Source organism: Phacochoerus africanus, chromosome X (assembly GCF_016906955.1).
Source record: "Phacochoerus africanus isolate WHEZ1 chromosome X, ROS_Pafr_v1, whole genome shotgun sequence".
NCBI lineage: Eukaryota > Metazoa > Chordata > Mammalia > Artiodactyla > Suidae > Phacochoerus > Phacochoerus africanus.
The window spans coordinates 29,920,634-29,933,534 of record NC_062560.1 but is presented as its reverse complement, the minus strand read 5'-3'; the positions used below and the strand labels follow the sequence as shown (position 1 = coordinate 29,933,534).

The window sequence follows — 12,901 nt, the reverse complement described above, 5'->3', positions numbered from 1 at the left end:
ATAAATAAAATTCTAGGAGTTCCCGTCCTGGCGCAGCAGAAACAAATCCGACTAGGAACCATGAGGTTGTGGGTTCGATCCCTGGCCTCGCTCACTGGGTTGAAGATCCAGTGTTGCCATGAGCTGTGGTGTAGGTCACAGACGCTGCTCATATCTTGAGTTGCTGTGGCTCTGGCGTAGGCCGGCAGCTACAGCTCCAATTAGCCCCCTAGCCTGGGAACCTCCATATGCTGCAGGTGCAGCCCTGAAAAGACAAAAGGTGAAAATAAATAAATAAATAAATAAATAAATAAATATTCTAACTTATACCAGGTTCTCCCAGGAGCAGACCTTGAAACAATGATTTAAGTAAAAGTGATTTATTTGCATGGCGATCCCAGGAAGTACCAGTAGGGGAGAAGGACAGTGAAATATGTAAAGGAAAAAAGCCAATAATTGAGTTAATTATTGAGCATGTCATTGCTGTGGGCAACTAGAGTCCAACCCTGATTAGTGAAATCTGAACAATAGTGAAAAATACACCTGACAGCTGTCACCCACAGGGGCTCTTATCTCCCAACTCTCACCCCTCATTGGCTGATCAACTTTTTAATTCCCTTCGGTAAGATTTCTATCACTTTACTAAAATCATTTTCTATGTGGTCTTCAGCAAATTTCTTGTGGGTTAAAGCCAATGGATACTTTTGGTATGGACTTTGGGAAGTCTGACTGCTTGGGTCCAAATGTTGGCTTTACCATTCACTATCTGTATGACTTTAGGCCAGTTCTTTAACACAGTCCCTATTTCTTCAACCATTAAATGAGCAGAATGCAACAACAATAACAGCACAAACAGTGATAACCTACCTCATAAGATTATCATGATGATTAAGTGAGTTAATGATGAGGCCTGCTCGTCAACCAGGTCCCGAAGTCAGCAGTGCCGCAGAAATAAGAAGAAAGAGACACAGAAATGGATTGGGGATCAGGGGGCTACTGCCTTCAGGAGGCAATAGCAACCCTCTGAGCCAACTCATGGTTTATATTTACTATTTTCTACTTCCTTGTACATGCAGGGGATACATCAGTATTTTACTGATGTTTTTCTCATTCGTTTTGCCTCAAGGGTCATGAGAGAGTCACAAGACTTTGTAGAGTATAGACTGACCTTCTATAGCCACTCTATGGTGCCAGTCTTTTCTTTCCATTCTTTGTCACATCACATATTCATGCCTCCAAAAGTTAATACATGCAAAGAGCTTAAAACAATACTTTGAAGAAGTTCCTGTGTGGTGCAGTGGGTTAAGGATCTATCATTGCACTGCCTGGCACAGGTCACAATTATGGTGCAGGTTTGATCTTTGTCCCAGGAATTTTCACCTGCCATGGGCATGGCCAAAAAATAAAAATAAAAAAAATAAACAAAAACAGTACTTTGAGCAGAATAGGTATTCAAATAAGTGTTTTATTAGGATTTTTATTAGCCTTTATGACATCTATGGCATTTAAGTGTTAACCACACTTACGTTTTTAAAATTCTTTCTTCTCCATGTTGCTATGGAAGTGCACTTTCCACTCCTATCTATCTAGCCATTCATCTATCTTATTAACTACTTAGGCTATATTCTGTCTTCATGTATTGTATTTTCAGGATTCCATCTTTAACTCTCTCTTCCAGTCAATCTATATACCATACCAATGAGAATGTGTTAATATTGGGCTTCAGTTTTTACTTCTCTCTAGTGATTTCTAATCCCATAGCATCTTCATTTCAAATGACTAAAATTATCACTTTATGTGGAATATCCTCAAAACCTTCTACTGAATAGGTCCAAGATTGAACTTATTATCTTTCTCCTAGAACTGCTTTATTCTTTGAGTAAATGATGACTCTGTCTAACAGACACCAATCATCCAGAAGCCAGGAAGTCTATCTTAGACTCATTTGTTTCCCCAGTGCCCAACCTAATGCCTGGTATCCAGTATATGGGAAATAAAATGATGACTGCAGGATGGAGAGATTGATCGGTACAGGTGAATGGAGAAGTAGATGGGTTGTTGAGTGAGTTTGTGTCCTATAAATTTATTTCATTAACTATTATCTCATGATCATGTATATTTGAAGGTAAAGAATGAGAAAGTACATCTTTAATGGGACACACACCTAATGAACCATTTTATCTTGCTAAATTACACACACAGGATCCCTTAGGAATGAAAACCTTCATTGCTATGATTGAACAAGTATTCAAATATTATGTTTGTCTGAAGTAGAAGTTTCCTCCTTTTTGCACAATTAAATATATTTACCCACATGATAGGAAGAACTACTTTACTTATTTCTAATATCAAGTGATGGTCTTTTTAAAAATATGTATACCCAATTGAAATGAACTCTAGGATGTACAAAATATTCACTGACATGAATGCAAATGGCTTAACAAGTTTTTGTTGAAAACAGTAGGCACTCTAAAAATTTTGATAGCATAATGTAATGTCACTAATTAAGGCTGATTAAGGGAAATTGTAATCAGAGACTTTTAGAGGAAAGTCAGTTTTATTATTTTCAAATATATGTAATAAGTATATAGTAATAGACCAAGGAAAAAAAGTACCAATTCTGTGTAATAAAATAGCCTGCAGTGATAAGTTGGAAAATGGCTTATAATTGGGTTATCATTTTTTTCTATGATTGATATGAAAATATTCCAGAATACTTAAAGGCATTTTATTTATATTGTAAATAGCTTTTTTATAATAACATTTACGCTAGTAATTGTGTAAACTAAAGGTTAAATAGACTAATTAATAACTGTAAATTTCAAGTAGAATTAGTGCTGTACTACCCAGTGGGGAAATGACAGCAAAGCAACAAACAAAAAGAATGGTACTCAAAGATTAGAAGGAGAGATTGTCATTTAAACAGAAGTTGACATGTTAACCAAAGTTGTAATTTAATGTTGACTGAGTTTGCAGAACATAGCAAACACCCAAAGCAAAATGAACCCAATAAAAACAGTACCTATAATGAATGTCACTTACTTGATTTTACCTATTCTAGGTACCAGATTCTTTATTTCATGCCACAATTACTAGTCGTGGAGGGTATATTTAGTCTCTATGCTTATTTACAAGATATCTCAGGTATCTTTAACTCAATAGCTTCTTATAACTTTATGGAGGCACAACAGGATTAAGAAAAACTAAACACACTATGAAATAACAAGCACACTTTTACAATCCTCTTCTCTATACATTTTATTTGTCCAAATATAGCCAGTCTTTGCCATTCTATGCTTCGCTCTTTACTTTGGGAGGCTGATCTGTCATCACTGTTCTCTCATGCCCTCTGGCTTCCAATTGGTTTAACCACTGGGGAGCCCTAGTAGGAAATTGAAGAGAGGGGGCAGAGAGGTCAGGATATTCTCCTAGTTCCCTACCCCTGAAGTTACTTCAAGCTGACTATGTCCCTTGACAAAAGGTTACTCTTCTTCTCAAGGTGGTTTCTCCTTATATTTCTCAGCTTCTGGCCACTTCTCCCTCCCCTGATTTCTTGGGCCTAAATGTAGTAACAGGTCCACTGCTTCAAGGCCTAGTTTCTCATATTATCTTTGGTGATTTTCTTACACCCTTGTTATATTGTAATTTTTTCCTTTGTAAATATATCTCTCAGATTATCCTGGGCCAGATCACAGAGGAAAATGTATATCAAACTAAGATATCTCAGACACAGTGGGGAGACACTGAAGGGTTTAAATGAGGGGGTGGAATGATGAGATTTATATCTGTTATTACCATTCTACAGTGTAGAAGCTACATTGGAAAAGAAAGACTTGAGGCAGAGGGATTATGTAACTATGTAGAATCTATTGCAGACACGTAGGAAGAAAATGATAGAACTTTGTTGTGGCAATCTGTGGGGAGAAGGAAAAAGTTCTATATGAGAGAAATTAGTAACCAGTTATATGTGGTATTTGTCAAGGCTTAGGGAAAATCTAGTATGTCTGTCACATTTCTTATTTAAGGAATAAAGTAGATGGTGGTTTTATTACTTGTTTCCTATGGCATTATTTCCCTTTTATGAAATCAGCTTAAAGAAAAGATTATGCGGTCCTTGAAGAAAAGGGAAAAGTAATCTGGTCATGTTTATTTTTAATATTCTAAAATAAATTATTTCAGAGAGAATCTATAGGGAATCTCCATCTTTCACTCACAATGATACAAAAAAAGCATCAATATAAACTTGTCCTACTTATGGAATATAACTGGCATGAATTCTTAGCTATTGTTACAAGAAGTTTCCAATATGCCTATCTGCTCTTGGATTGCCCCAGGAAAAGGTTTTGAGAGCAAGTGGTTTATTTGGGAGTTGAGAGAATTATAAGTAGGAAAGTGAGGAAGTTATACAGGTAAGGCAAAACAGCCAGTTAGGGATGGTGCATAACCAAGCAAGTTAACACTAGAACCAATAGAGCCTTATCCCACTGGGAGAACTCTGGAACCTTTATAAAGCACATACCTTACAATTATCTCCCCTAGCATTACGGGTGCTACAATATTCATACCCCAGTGCCTACCATCTGTCATTGATTATAGGCTCTCGGGAGGTAGAGTAATGGGAGAGTGGGAAGAGGAAACTCTGTTCCTTGGTGTATCTAGCCTACTACTTAGAGTAAAGCACACTCTCCATGGTGACACAAAGCCCTCAAGGAATGAAATATGAGTGATGGCATTGGAACTAATGCTGTTGGGCACTGAAGTGATAAAGGTGAAGGGATTTTGACATTCTGCTAAAATATTATTCATATTTGGCCCTAGAAATTAAGAATAGACAAAGTTAGGAGTTCCTATTGTGGCTAAGTGGGTTAAGAACCCAACATTGTCTCTGTGAGGATGTGGGTTTGATCCCTGACCTCACTCAGTGGGATAAGAACTGGTGTTGCCACAAGCTGGGCCTAGGTCACAGATGCAGCTCAGATCCAGTGTTTCCCTGGCTCCAAGAACTTCCATATGTTGCAGGTACAGCCATAAAAAGAAAAAAAAAGGATAGACAGAGTTAAATTTTTACTGATGTTCTAAGTCACCTTCAGGAAGTTGATTTAACAGAAAATCATGCCTTTGAAAAAAGTAAGAAATTCCATTGTCCATCATTCTAGCTGTAACACAATGAACAATTTATTTAATGAGTAATATAAAATGTGGGATAATATTTGTATCTTTAATTTCATATCTCTTCTTTAGACTAGCATTTACTCCCATATATTCATTTTTCCTTCTATTCTAGTTGAAAGAATACAGAGTCAGTGGGATGAGGTCCAGGAACACCTTCAGAACAGAAGGCAACAACTGAATGAAATGTTAAAAGATTCAACACAATGGCTGGAAGCTAAGGAAGAAGCTGAGCAGGTCTTGGGCCAGGCCAGAGCCAAGCTTGAGTCATGGAAGGAGGGTCCCTACACAATGGATGCAATCCAAAGGAAAATCACAGAAACCAAGGTTAGTATTAAAGATATGTTCTTAAAATAAAATACACTGGATAAAATTATACCATGGATTAAATTTTAATGATTTTTAATATAAGTTTATTAAAATGTAAGCTGGAATGAACAGTAATCTTTTCAGTCAAAGTAGAGATTAAAGGAAAATTGATGGTTAATATTCATCTTAAAATTAATTTTGTTTAATAATCTAGATATGATAGGCTGGTTTTCACATTACACTACCTTTTCAGATCACTTCAAATTTGCTGTATATACTTAAGTATAGCATGATGTCAATCAGATGGGCTTAATTCCTTCTTAGAAAAAGTAATAGGTCTACCCCTTCCTACCTTACTTGAGGGCACTGAATTGAGAAGGAAAGGGTGAGTGTGAAAATAAGAGGGGGGTAAGGTGTACTCTCACTTTCTCCTCCAATTCTCTGACCTCCAACCCAACTTCTCCTCTTTCTCTTCCTTTCTTCCCCCTCCCCCCCGCAAAAACTTCATCATGTTATGTGTCCACTTACTAATTGAGAATTCTTTGGGATAAAGGAAACAAAAAGGAAATGAAATAAAATTTGTTTGACTATATTTTATCAAACACCATGCATGGTACTTTATATATATTTAATCCTTTCAAACCTCATATTTATAGGTTACTTTAGAAAGACTGTAAATGCTAAACAATGGGTATTTTAAACAGAGAAATGACATGGTGGGAACTTAGAATGAGGATTTTATCAAAATTCTTCATAGATTTTTTTTTCTGGTAGGAAGAGGCCTTCTGCTAAACAAGGATCTGAATCTCAAATTACCCATGTCATTTGAGAAAAAAGCTATATAATTTTCTTGGGAGGAGGGGCTTCCATTTCTAAATTAGTCATTGTTTAGAATATGCTAAGCTACAGAGCATATGTATTTACACTAGGTTTATTTGAAAAATAAACCCTGAAATCTCAATAGCTTAATACAATGATGATTAATTCCTTTGTTGTGTCATAATTTAATAGTGGTCAAAGAACCCTCCTTGGGAGCTCTCCCCTATAGAGTGACTTGGGGATCCAGGCTTTTCCAATTTTATTAAACTGTAATTTTAAAATCAGTTGCCCAAAGTCCCAGCAGAAGAGTAAATGAGGAGTTCCAGTTGTGGCTCAGTGGTTAACGAATCCAACTAGGATCTAAGACCATGTGGGTTCGATCCCTGACCTCGGTCAGTGGGTTAAGGATCCAGCATTGCCATGAGCTGTGGTGTCGGTTGCAGATGCAGCTCAGATCTGGCATTGTTGTGGCTGTGGTGTAGGCCGGCAGCTGCAGCTCCAATTTGACCCCTGGCCTGGACCTTCCATGTGTCACAGGTACAGCCCTGAAAAGCAAAAGAAAAAAGAAAAGAATAAGAGAGAATGTAGTCTATCCATGGGGTTTTATGGTCAGGCCTGGAGATTTTAGACATCACTTCCACTCACATCCTATTGACCAGAACTTGTTCCCAATTTAATTTCAGGAACAATGAATGGGAATAATGAACTAGTGACCTTTTAGCCAGCCTCTGCCATAGTTAGTTTTCCAAAGGGCCTGAGCAGCTACAAGGATAAGATTTTTATTTATATGACAAGAATGTTAGAAAGCCACATAGGATTTTACAAATTTATAAGTACCTCTGTTGGAGGTAACATCTAGATAAATAAAAATTCTCTCTTTCACAAGATACTTGTTACTGCTAATATTTTCTCCTTTGGACAAGCATAGATGAATTAGGAATTTCTAATGATGATTTTTCCAATTTGTCTTTTGACTATGTGAACTATAGAATCCATGTAACTAGTAGCTTCTTTTTTTTTTAGGGCCACACCTGCGGCATATGGAGGTTCCCAGGCTAGGGGTCAAATTGAAGCTACAGCTGCTGACCTACACCACAGCCACAGCAACGTGGAACCCTTAACCCACTGAGCAAGGCCAGGGATCAAACCCTCAACCTCATGGTTCCTAGTTGGATTTGTTTTCGCTGTGCCACGACGAGAACTCCCATGTGGTTATTCTTGAGGTTTCTGTTCTTATCCATAAGGTATTCAGTATGTTGTTTTTGCTTTTTTTTTTCTTATATTCAGTATATTATATTTTTTTTTCAAAAATTCAGGACTCTATGAATCTAGCAGGTCATAGATCAAAATGGCTAACTGGTGAGAAGGAATTAACAGGGAAAAAGAGTTTAGACTGAACCATTGATTTAGGTAAGAGGAAGGAGAGATGAGAGGCATATAGAGATAAAATTTAGGGCAAGAAGATTCTGAAAGCTGGCAACTGAGAAATACTCTTAAAATAAGTAAAAATCTTTGCTCCCCCAAAATAGAGAACATGCCCTTCTTATATGCATTTCATAAGGGTTGACTATATGTTAAATCATAAAGAAAGCTTTAATAAGTTTCATAGTGTAGGAATAATAACAACATTATCTGATCATAATGCAAAATAACTAGAAATAAAAAAATAATAGGAATTCCCATTGTGGCACAGTGGAAAAGAATCCAACTAGAAACATGCAGGTTTGATCCCTGGCCTCGCTCAGTGGGTTAAGGATCCGGCATTGCTGTGAGCTGTGGTGTAGGTAGCAGATTCGGCTCAGATCCTCTGTTGCTGTGGCTGTGGTGTAGGCCAGCAGCTTTAGCTCCAAATTGACCCCTAGCCTGGGAATCTCCATATGCCTCAGGTGCGGCCCTAAAAAGCAAAAAATTAAAAAATAGATAAAAAACAAAACAAATCAAAACAAAAGTTGTACAAGAATCCTAAAGTGATAGCAGGAATTATTTGGGCTTAATATCTCCTGGAAAAGCAAGGGTCTTTAAATAAGAGACAAAAAGAATTGCAAAAGTGGGAGTTCCCATTGTGATGCAGTATAAATGAATCCAACTAGTATCCATGAGGATGCAGGTTCGTTCCTTGGCCTTGCTCAATGTGTTAAGGATCTGGCTTGCCCGTGTGCTATGGTATAGGTTGCAGATGCGGCTCGGATCCCACATTGCTGTGGCTGTGGTTTAGGCCGGCAGCTGTAGCTCCGATTAGACCCCTGGGAAACTCTATATGCCACAGGTGCAGCCCTAAAAAGCAAATAATAATAATAATAGTAATAATAAAATAAAATAAAATAAATAAAAAGATTTAAAAATGAATTACAAATGAAAATATGAAAGAAGAAAGCAAAACAATTTTATCATCACAGCAGCAAGTAAGATGTTTTGGACACCTAAAACAAAGACAAGATTGCATTATAATTGCTATACTTGTCAAACTTTTGAAATAAAAATTTGTTTTTGAATAGTCCAAAGCTGCATCATAAAAATGGCTCAGCCATTTTCTTTGGAGACTTATGTTTTTGTTTGTGTTATATGTTTAGGAATTTAATGATATATACTGCTGCAACTTCAGTGTAAGTTCATAATACAAATAAAGATGATGAAAGCTATAATTTTCCTGTACATTTCCTGAATGACATATGCTAAAACTAAAAGTAATCCTCATGCTAATACTAATTTTTAGTAAGTACTTGCTTCTGTCAAAAACTGTGCTAATGACTTTATATATATTGGCTTATTTCATCCTCCCAGAAACCTTCCATGAAAAGTACTGTTATTGTTCTCAGTTTACAGATAAGAAAATTGAAGGCCTAGAAATGTTCATTAACTCCTCTTAAAAGCCACAGAGTTGGAATATGAACGCATAGCAATTACTTTGTAGATTACCTCAGAGATATGGTCTTTAAGCCACTGTCTGTGTGGCTAAAACAAATCAAGAAAACGCTTTAAGGATCAGACTGGGAGACAACTGTAATTGTGAAATGGCAAATAAGATTATACTACTTACGGGGCAACAGGTGGAAAGTGAAAGCACTGAAATAGTATATGAGAAGTTTTCATATTCTGTTTTACTATGAAAAGCTAAAAAGATAAGAGCAAATTGTATTCCATTTTTAATGAAACTACAATGTTTAATTCTTATAAAAACCAAGGGGCCTATAAAGTGGAGGACTGACTTTATGTCTAATGTGTTATCACTCCTGAATGATATTATCTGGCTTATCACTTACAGTTTTCTTTTAGGAAGAAAGTATGAAAATAGGTATGATAGACACTGGTTAATTTGACCAGGAGCTTCTTGCTCCATGAATTGTTTCTTAGTTTACCTGTCTAGGATTAGCAAGAGAGCTGGTGAGCCTTTTAAGGCAGTCATCAGACTGTGTCTACAGAGTCAGAGAGCTGTGATTATAGCAGCCAGCCTCCCTTGCAACAGCGTCGCTGATGACTACCCTCACTGTCACAATGAGATGGTTTCAAAGTCAACCACCAACACTGTTACAGTCTGAAAACTTAAACCAGTCACCATACCTGAACTAAAGAAGAAATCATTCAAAATTCTGATATTTTAATGATTCATAATTGCTAACCTTTGTTTATAATCTTTTCTATTATCTATGTATTTTTAATTCTCTTCATAGCGTAGATAAAATTTTGAATTCTGATTTTTTTTTTTTTTGGCTTTTTAGGGCCGCACTCACAGCACATGGAGATTCCCAGGCTAGGTGTCTAATCAGAGCTACAGCTGCCGGCCTACACCACAGCCACAGCAATGCCAGATCCAAGCCGAGTCTGTGACCTATACCACAGCACACGGGCAACGCCAGATCCTCAATGCACTGAGCAAGGCCAGGGATCAAACCTGCAACCTCATGGTTCCTACTCAGATTCATTTCCACTGTGCCACAATGGGAACTCCTGAATTCTGATTTTAGGGTTAGTATTATTGTATAAATATATATATATATATTGCTATATAACTTTTAATAAATATCATTTTTAACTCTTTATGGTATTTTGTTAAGTTCCATCTTTCACTATTTCCCTACTGATTAGATATTTAGAAAACCTCCTCTCTTGGTTAGAAAAAATAATGGAGGAAAAATCAAGAACAATAACAGCCCCTTCAAAAGTAGAAATCAAATCTGAGATGGCATCTGGGAAAAGTCCATCTTCAAAGCATGGTCAAGGTAGAAGGAAGTAGCAACAGGAGAGTATTTGGCAAAAATAACAGACTGTAGATGGTCCATCATGTCAGTAATAAATGAGTAGATCATTAAAAGATCCCTATAATGTATGTTTAGTCTCTTTCCCTCCTATATACCTTTTAGTTTTTGGAAACACAAACATAAAGTGAGTCAGTAGTTGATTTTGTTAAATGCAAGCCTTTATTTGTTCCTCTCTATGGCCCTGGTTTAAAAAAAATCATGTTCTTTTGATATATAGATACAGATATTAGAGCAAATCATACAGGATTTCCATCCTAATCAAAATCTCTGCCAATAGGCTATGACAGAATCCTATGAGAGATGATGACATTTAACTTTCATAAGAAGTAAGATGGTATGCCATTGGCACCTAAAACTGCCAGCAGTGGTCATCACGGGATTTATTTCATTTGGCAGAATATTGGTTTACTTCAAAAACTATTTCCCAGGGTATTACAAATGGTCCAAACTTAACAATAGATTCTTTGGAAAAAATTATTTCTTGATGATTTCAAAGTTTCTTTTCCAGTGTGAAGAGAAATTTACCCAGTCTCAGAGTTTTCATTTATTTTTTCCCCTTTCAGCCTTTGAAACAGAAATTTATTTTTGTCTGTTTTGTGATTGCTTTTGTGTCAAATTCAGCATAAAATCTTTTCAAATGTGATGGCATTAGCTGTTTTGCGCTTGGCTGAGCTAAGAGTACATGAATTCAAAAGAGAAGTGAAATCTTGTTTGAGCCTAGCTGATTTGGCTATATAATACTTAAAACAATCTGAGGTGAGAAACCAAATAATTTATCAAATTATTAAATAAACACTTCCAAGGCTGCAAATTATCTGTTTTGAAGACATTCTTTAGAGAACTTGAAACATAGATATACTGCAATCTTGTAATTAATTTTAAAAGTTTAACTTGTTATATATAGTAAACCTGGTAGCTATTTGAGGATTGCAAATTTTTTTTAGTAGGAAATAAATTAATCAGAGAGAACTTCTTTTGCAAATAAGGAAGTAGAACCTTATAAGTTTTCATTATATGGGGTCATGGGTAGCATTAGATAGTATCCTTATCTGACATAAAGATATGTGCATTAATGGAAGATATATTCTCTTCTCACACATTTTTGACTTTTTAGTTGAGCACAATAGTAAATCAACTAACTGGCCCACACTGGGTAGTTTGAGGTTTGGATTTCTGACACAGTAATGAAAAACATTATCAGAAATCTTACTGTTAGAACTTGTGATTTCTTCATGCATTTTCTTTATTTCTTTTTGTTATCTCCTAAAGATTCCATATGATTAAGGAGAAAGAATCAATAATCTTATAATACTTTTCCTCCCAAAGCATGTATAAAGCTATTAAACTTCTCAAAGCATACAGAGTGCTTCCTACATCACTAATAGAGCACAGGAAAAATAATGGGTAATTTTCCAGGTACTGCTATACTATATAAATATTTAGCAGTCACCAAGACTTGAACAGGATTATGCTCTGATTGCACCATATTTTTCCTTATTTCCTTTTCACAGTTTAACTTATTCCATGCTTGAAAATATAATGTGACAACTCTGTAAATCCACTCCTCCATAAAAGCAACAAATTGCAAGATTTTTTAAATTGCCTTTTCTAAACTCTGGAATTATCCAAAGTTTAGCAATAGTATGTAAACTACTGAACCTCAGTAAGAATAGCAGGTTTTAAGGCTTTTTAAATTGGCCTATTCCCATCACTTTCTCGCAGCTACACAGTAGACTTGAAAATCAGCAGTCTTACAGCTACAAGAGAAATTGAATAGAAATTATATCAAGCATTTTTGCTGACCACAACAGTATGAAACTAGAAATAAATTACAGAAAAAAAATGGGAAAGGAATAAGCATGTAGAGACTAAATAACATGCTACTAAAAAAACAATGAGTCAATGAATAAATAAAAGAGGAAATCAGAAAATATCTTGAGGCAAATGAAAATGGAAAAACAAAACTCCAAAATCTATGAGATGTAGCAAATGCAGTTCTAAGAGGGAAGTTTTTAGCAATATGGGGCTTCCTCAAGAAAAAAGAAAAATCTCAAACAACCTAACCTACTACCTATAGGAATTAGAAAAAGAACAAATAAATTCCAAAGTCAGCAGAAAAGAGGAAATAATAAACTAAGAGAAAAAATAAATAAAATAGAAACAACAATAAGAACAACAACAACACAATAGAAAAGATCAAGGAAACCAAGAGTTAGTTTTTTGAAAAGATAAATAAAATTGATAAATCTTTATCCAGGTTCACCAAGAAGAAAAGAGAGAGGACCCAAATAAACAAAGTAAGAAATTAAAGAGGAGAAATAACAATTTTCTAGAACCTGCCAAGACTGAATCAAGAAGTAACAGAGGAG

At 35.8% G+C, this 12,901-nt stretch overlaps 1 protein-coding gene across 6 annotated transcripts in view; it reads left to right on the top strand.

Annotated features, from left to right (window-relative positions):
* Positions 1-12,901, top strand: part of DMD (dystrophin) — a 2,144,556-nt gene that overhangs the window by 1,552,566 nt on the left and 579,089 nt on the right. For all 6 annotated transcript variants that reach the window (XM_047764837.1, XM_047764839.1, XM_047764840.1 and 3 more), the window contains one exon: positions 5,264-5,475. In XM_047764837.1, coding sequence (XP_047620793.1) covers positions 5,264-5,475 — 212 coding nt within the window. The remainder of the gene's footprint in view (positions 1-5,263; positions 5,476-12,901) is intronic.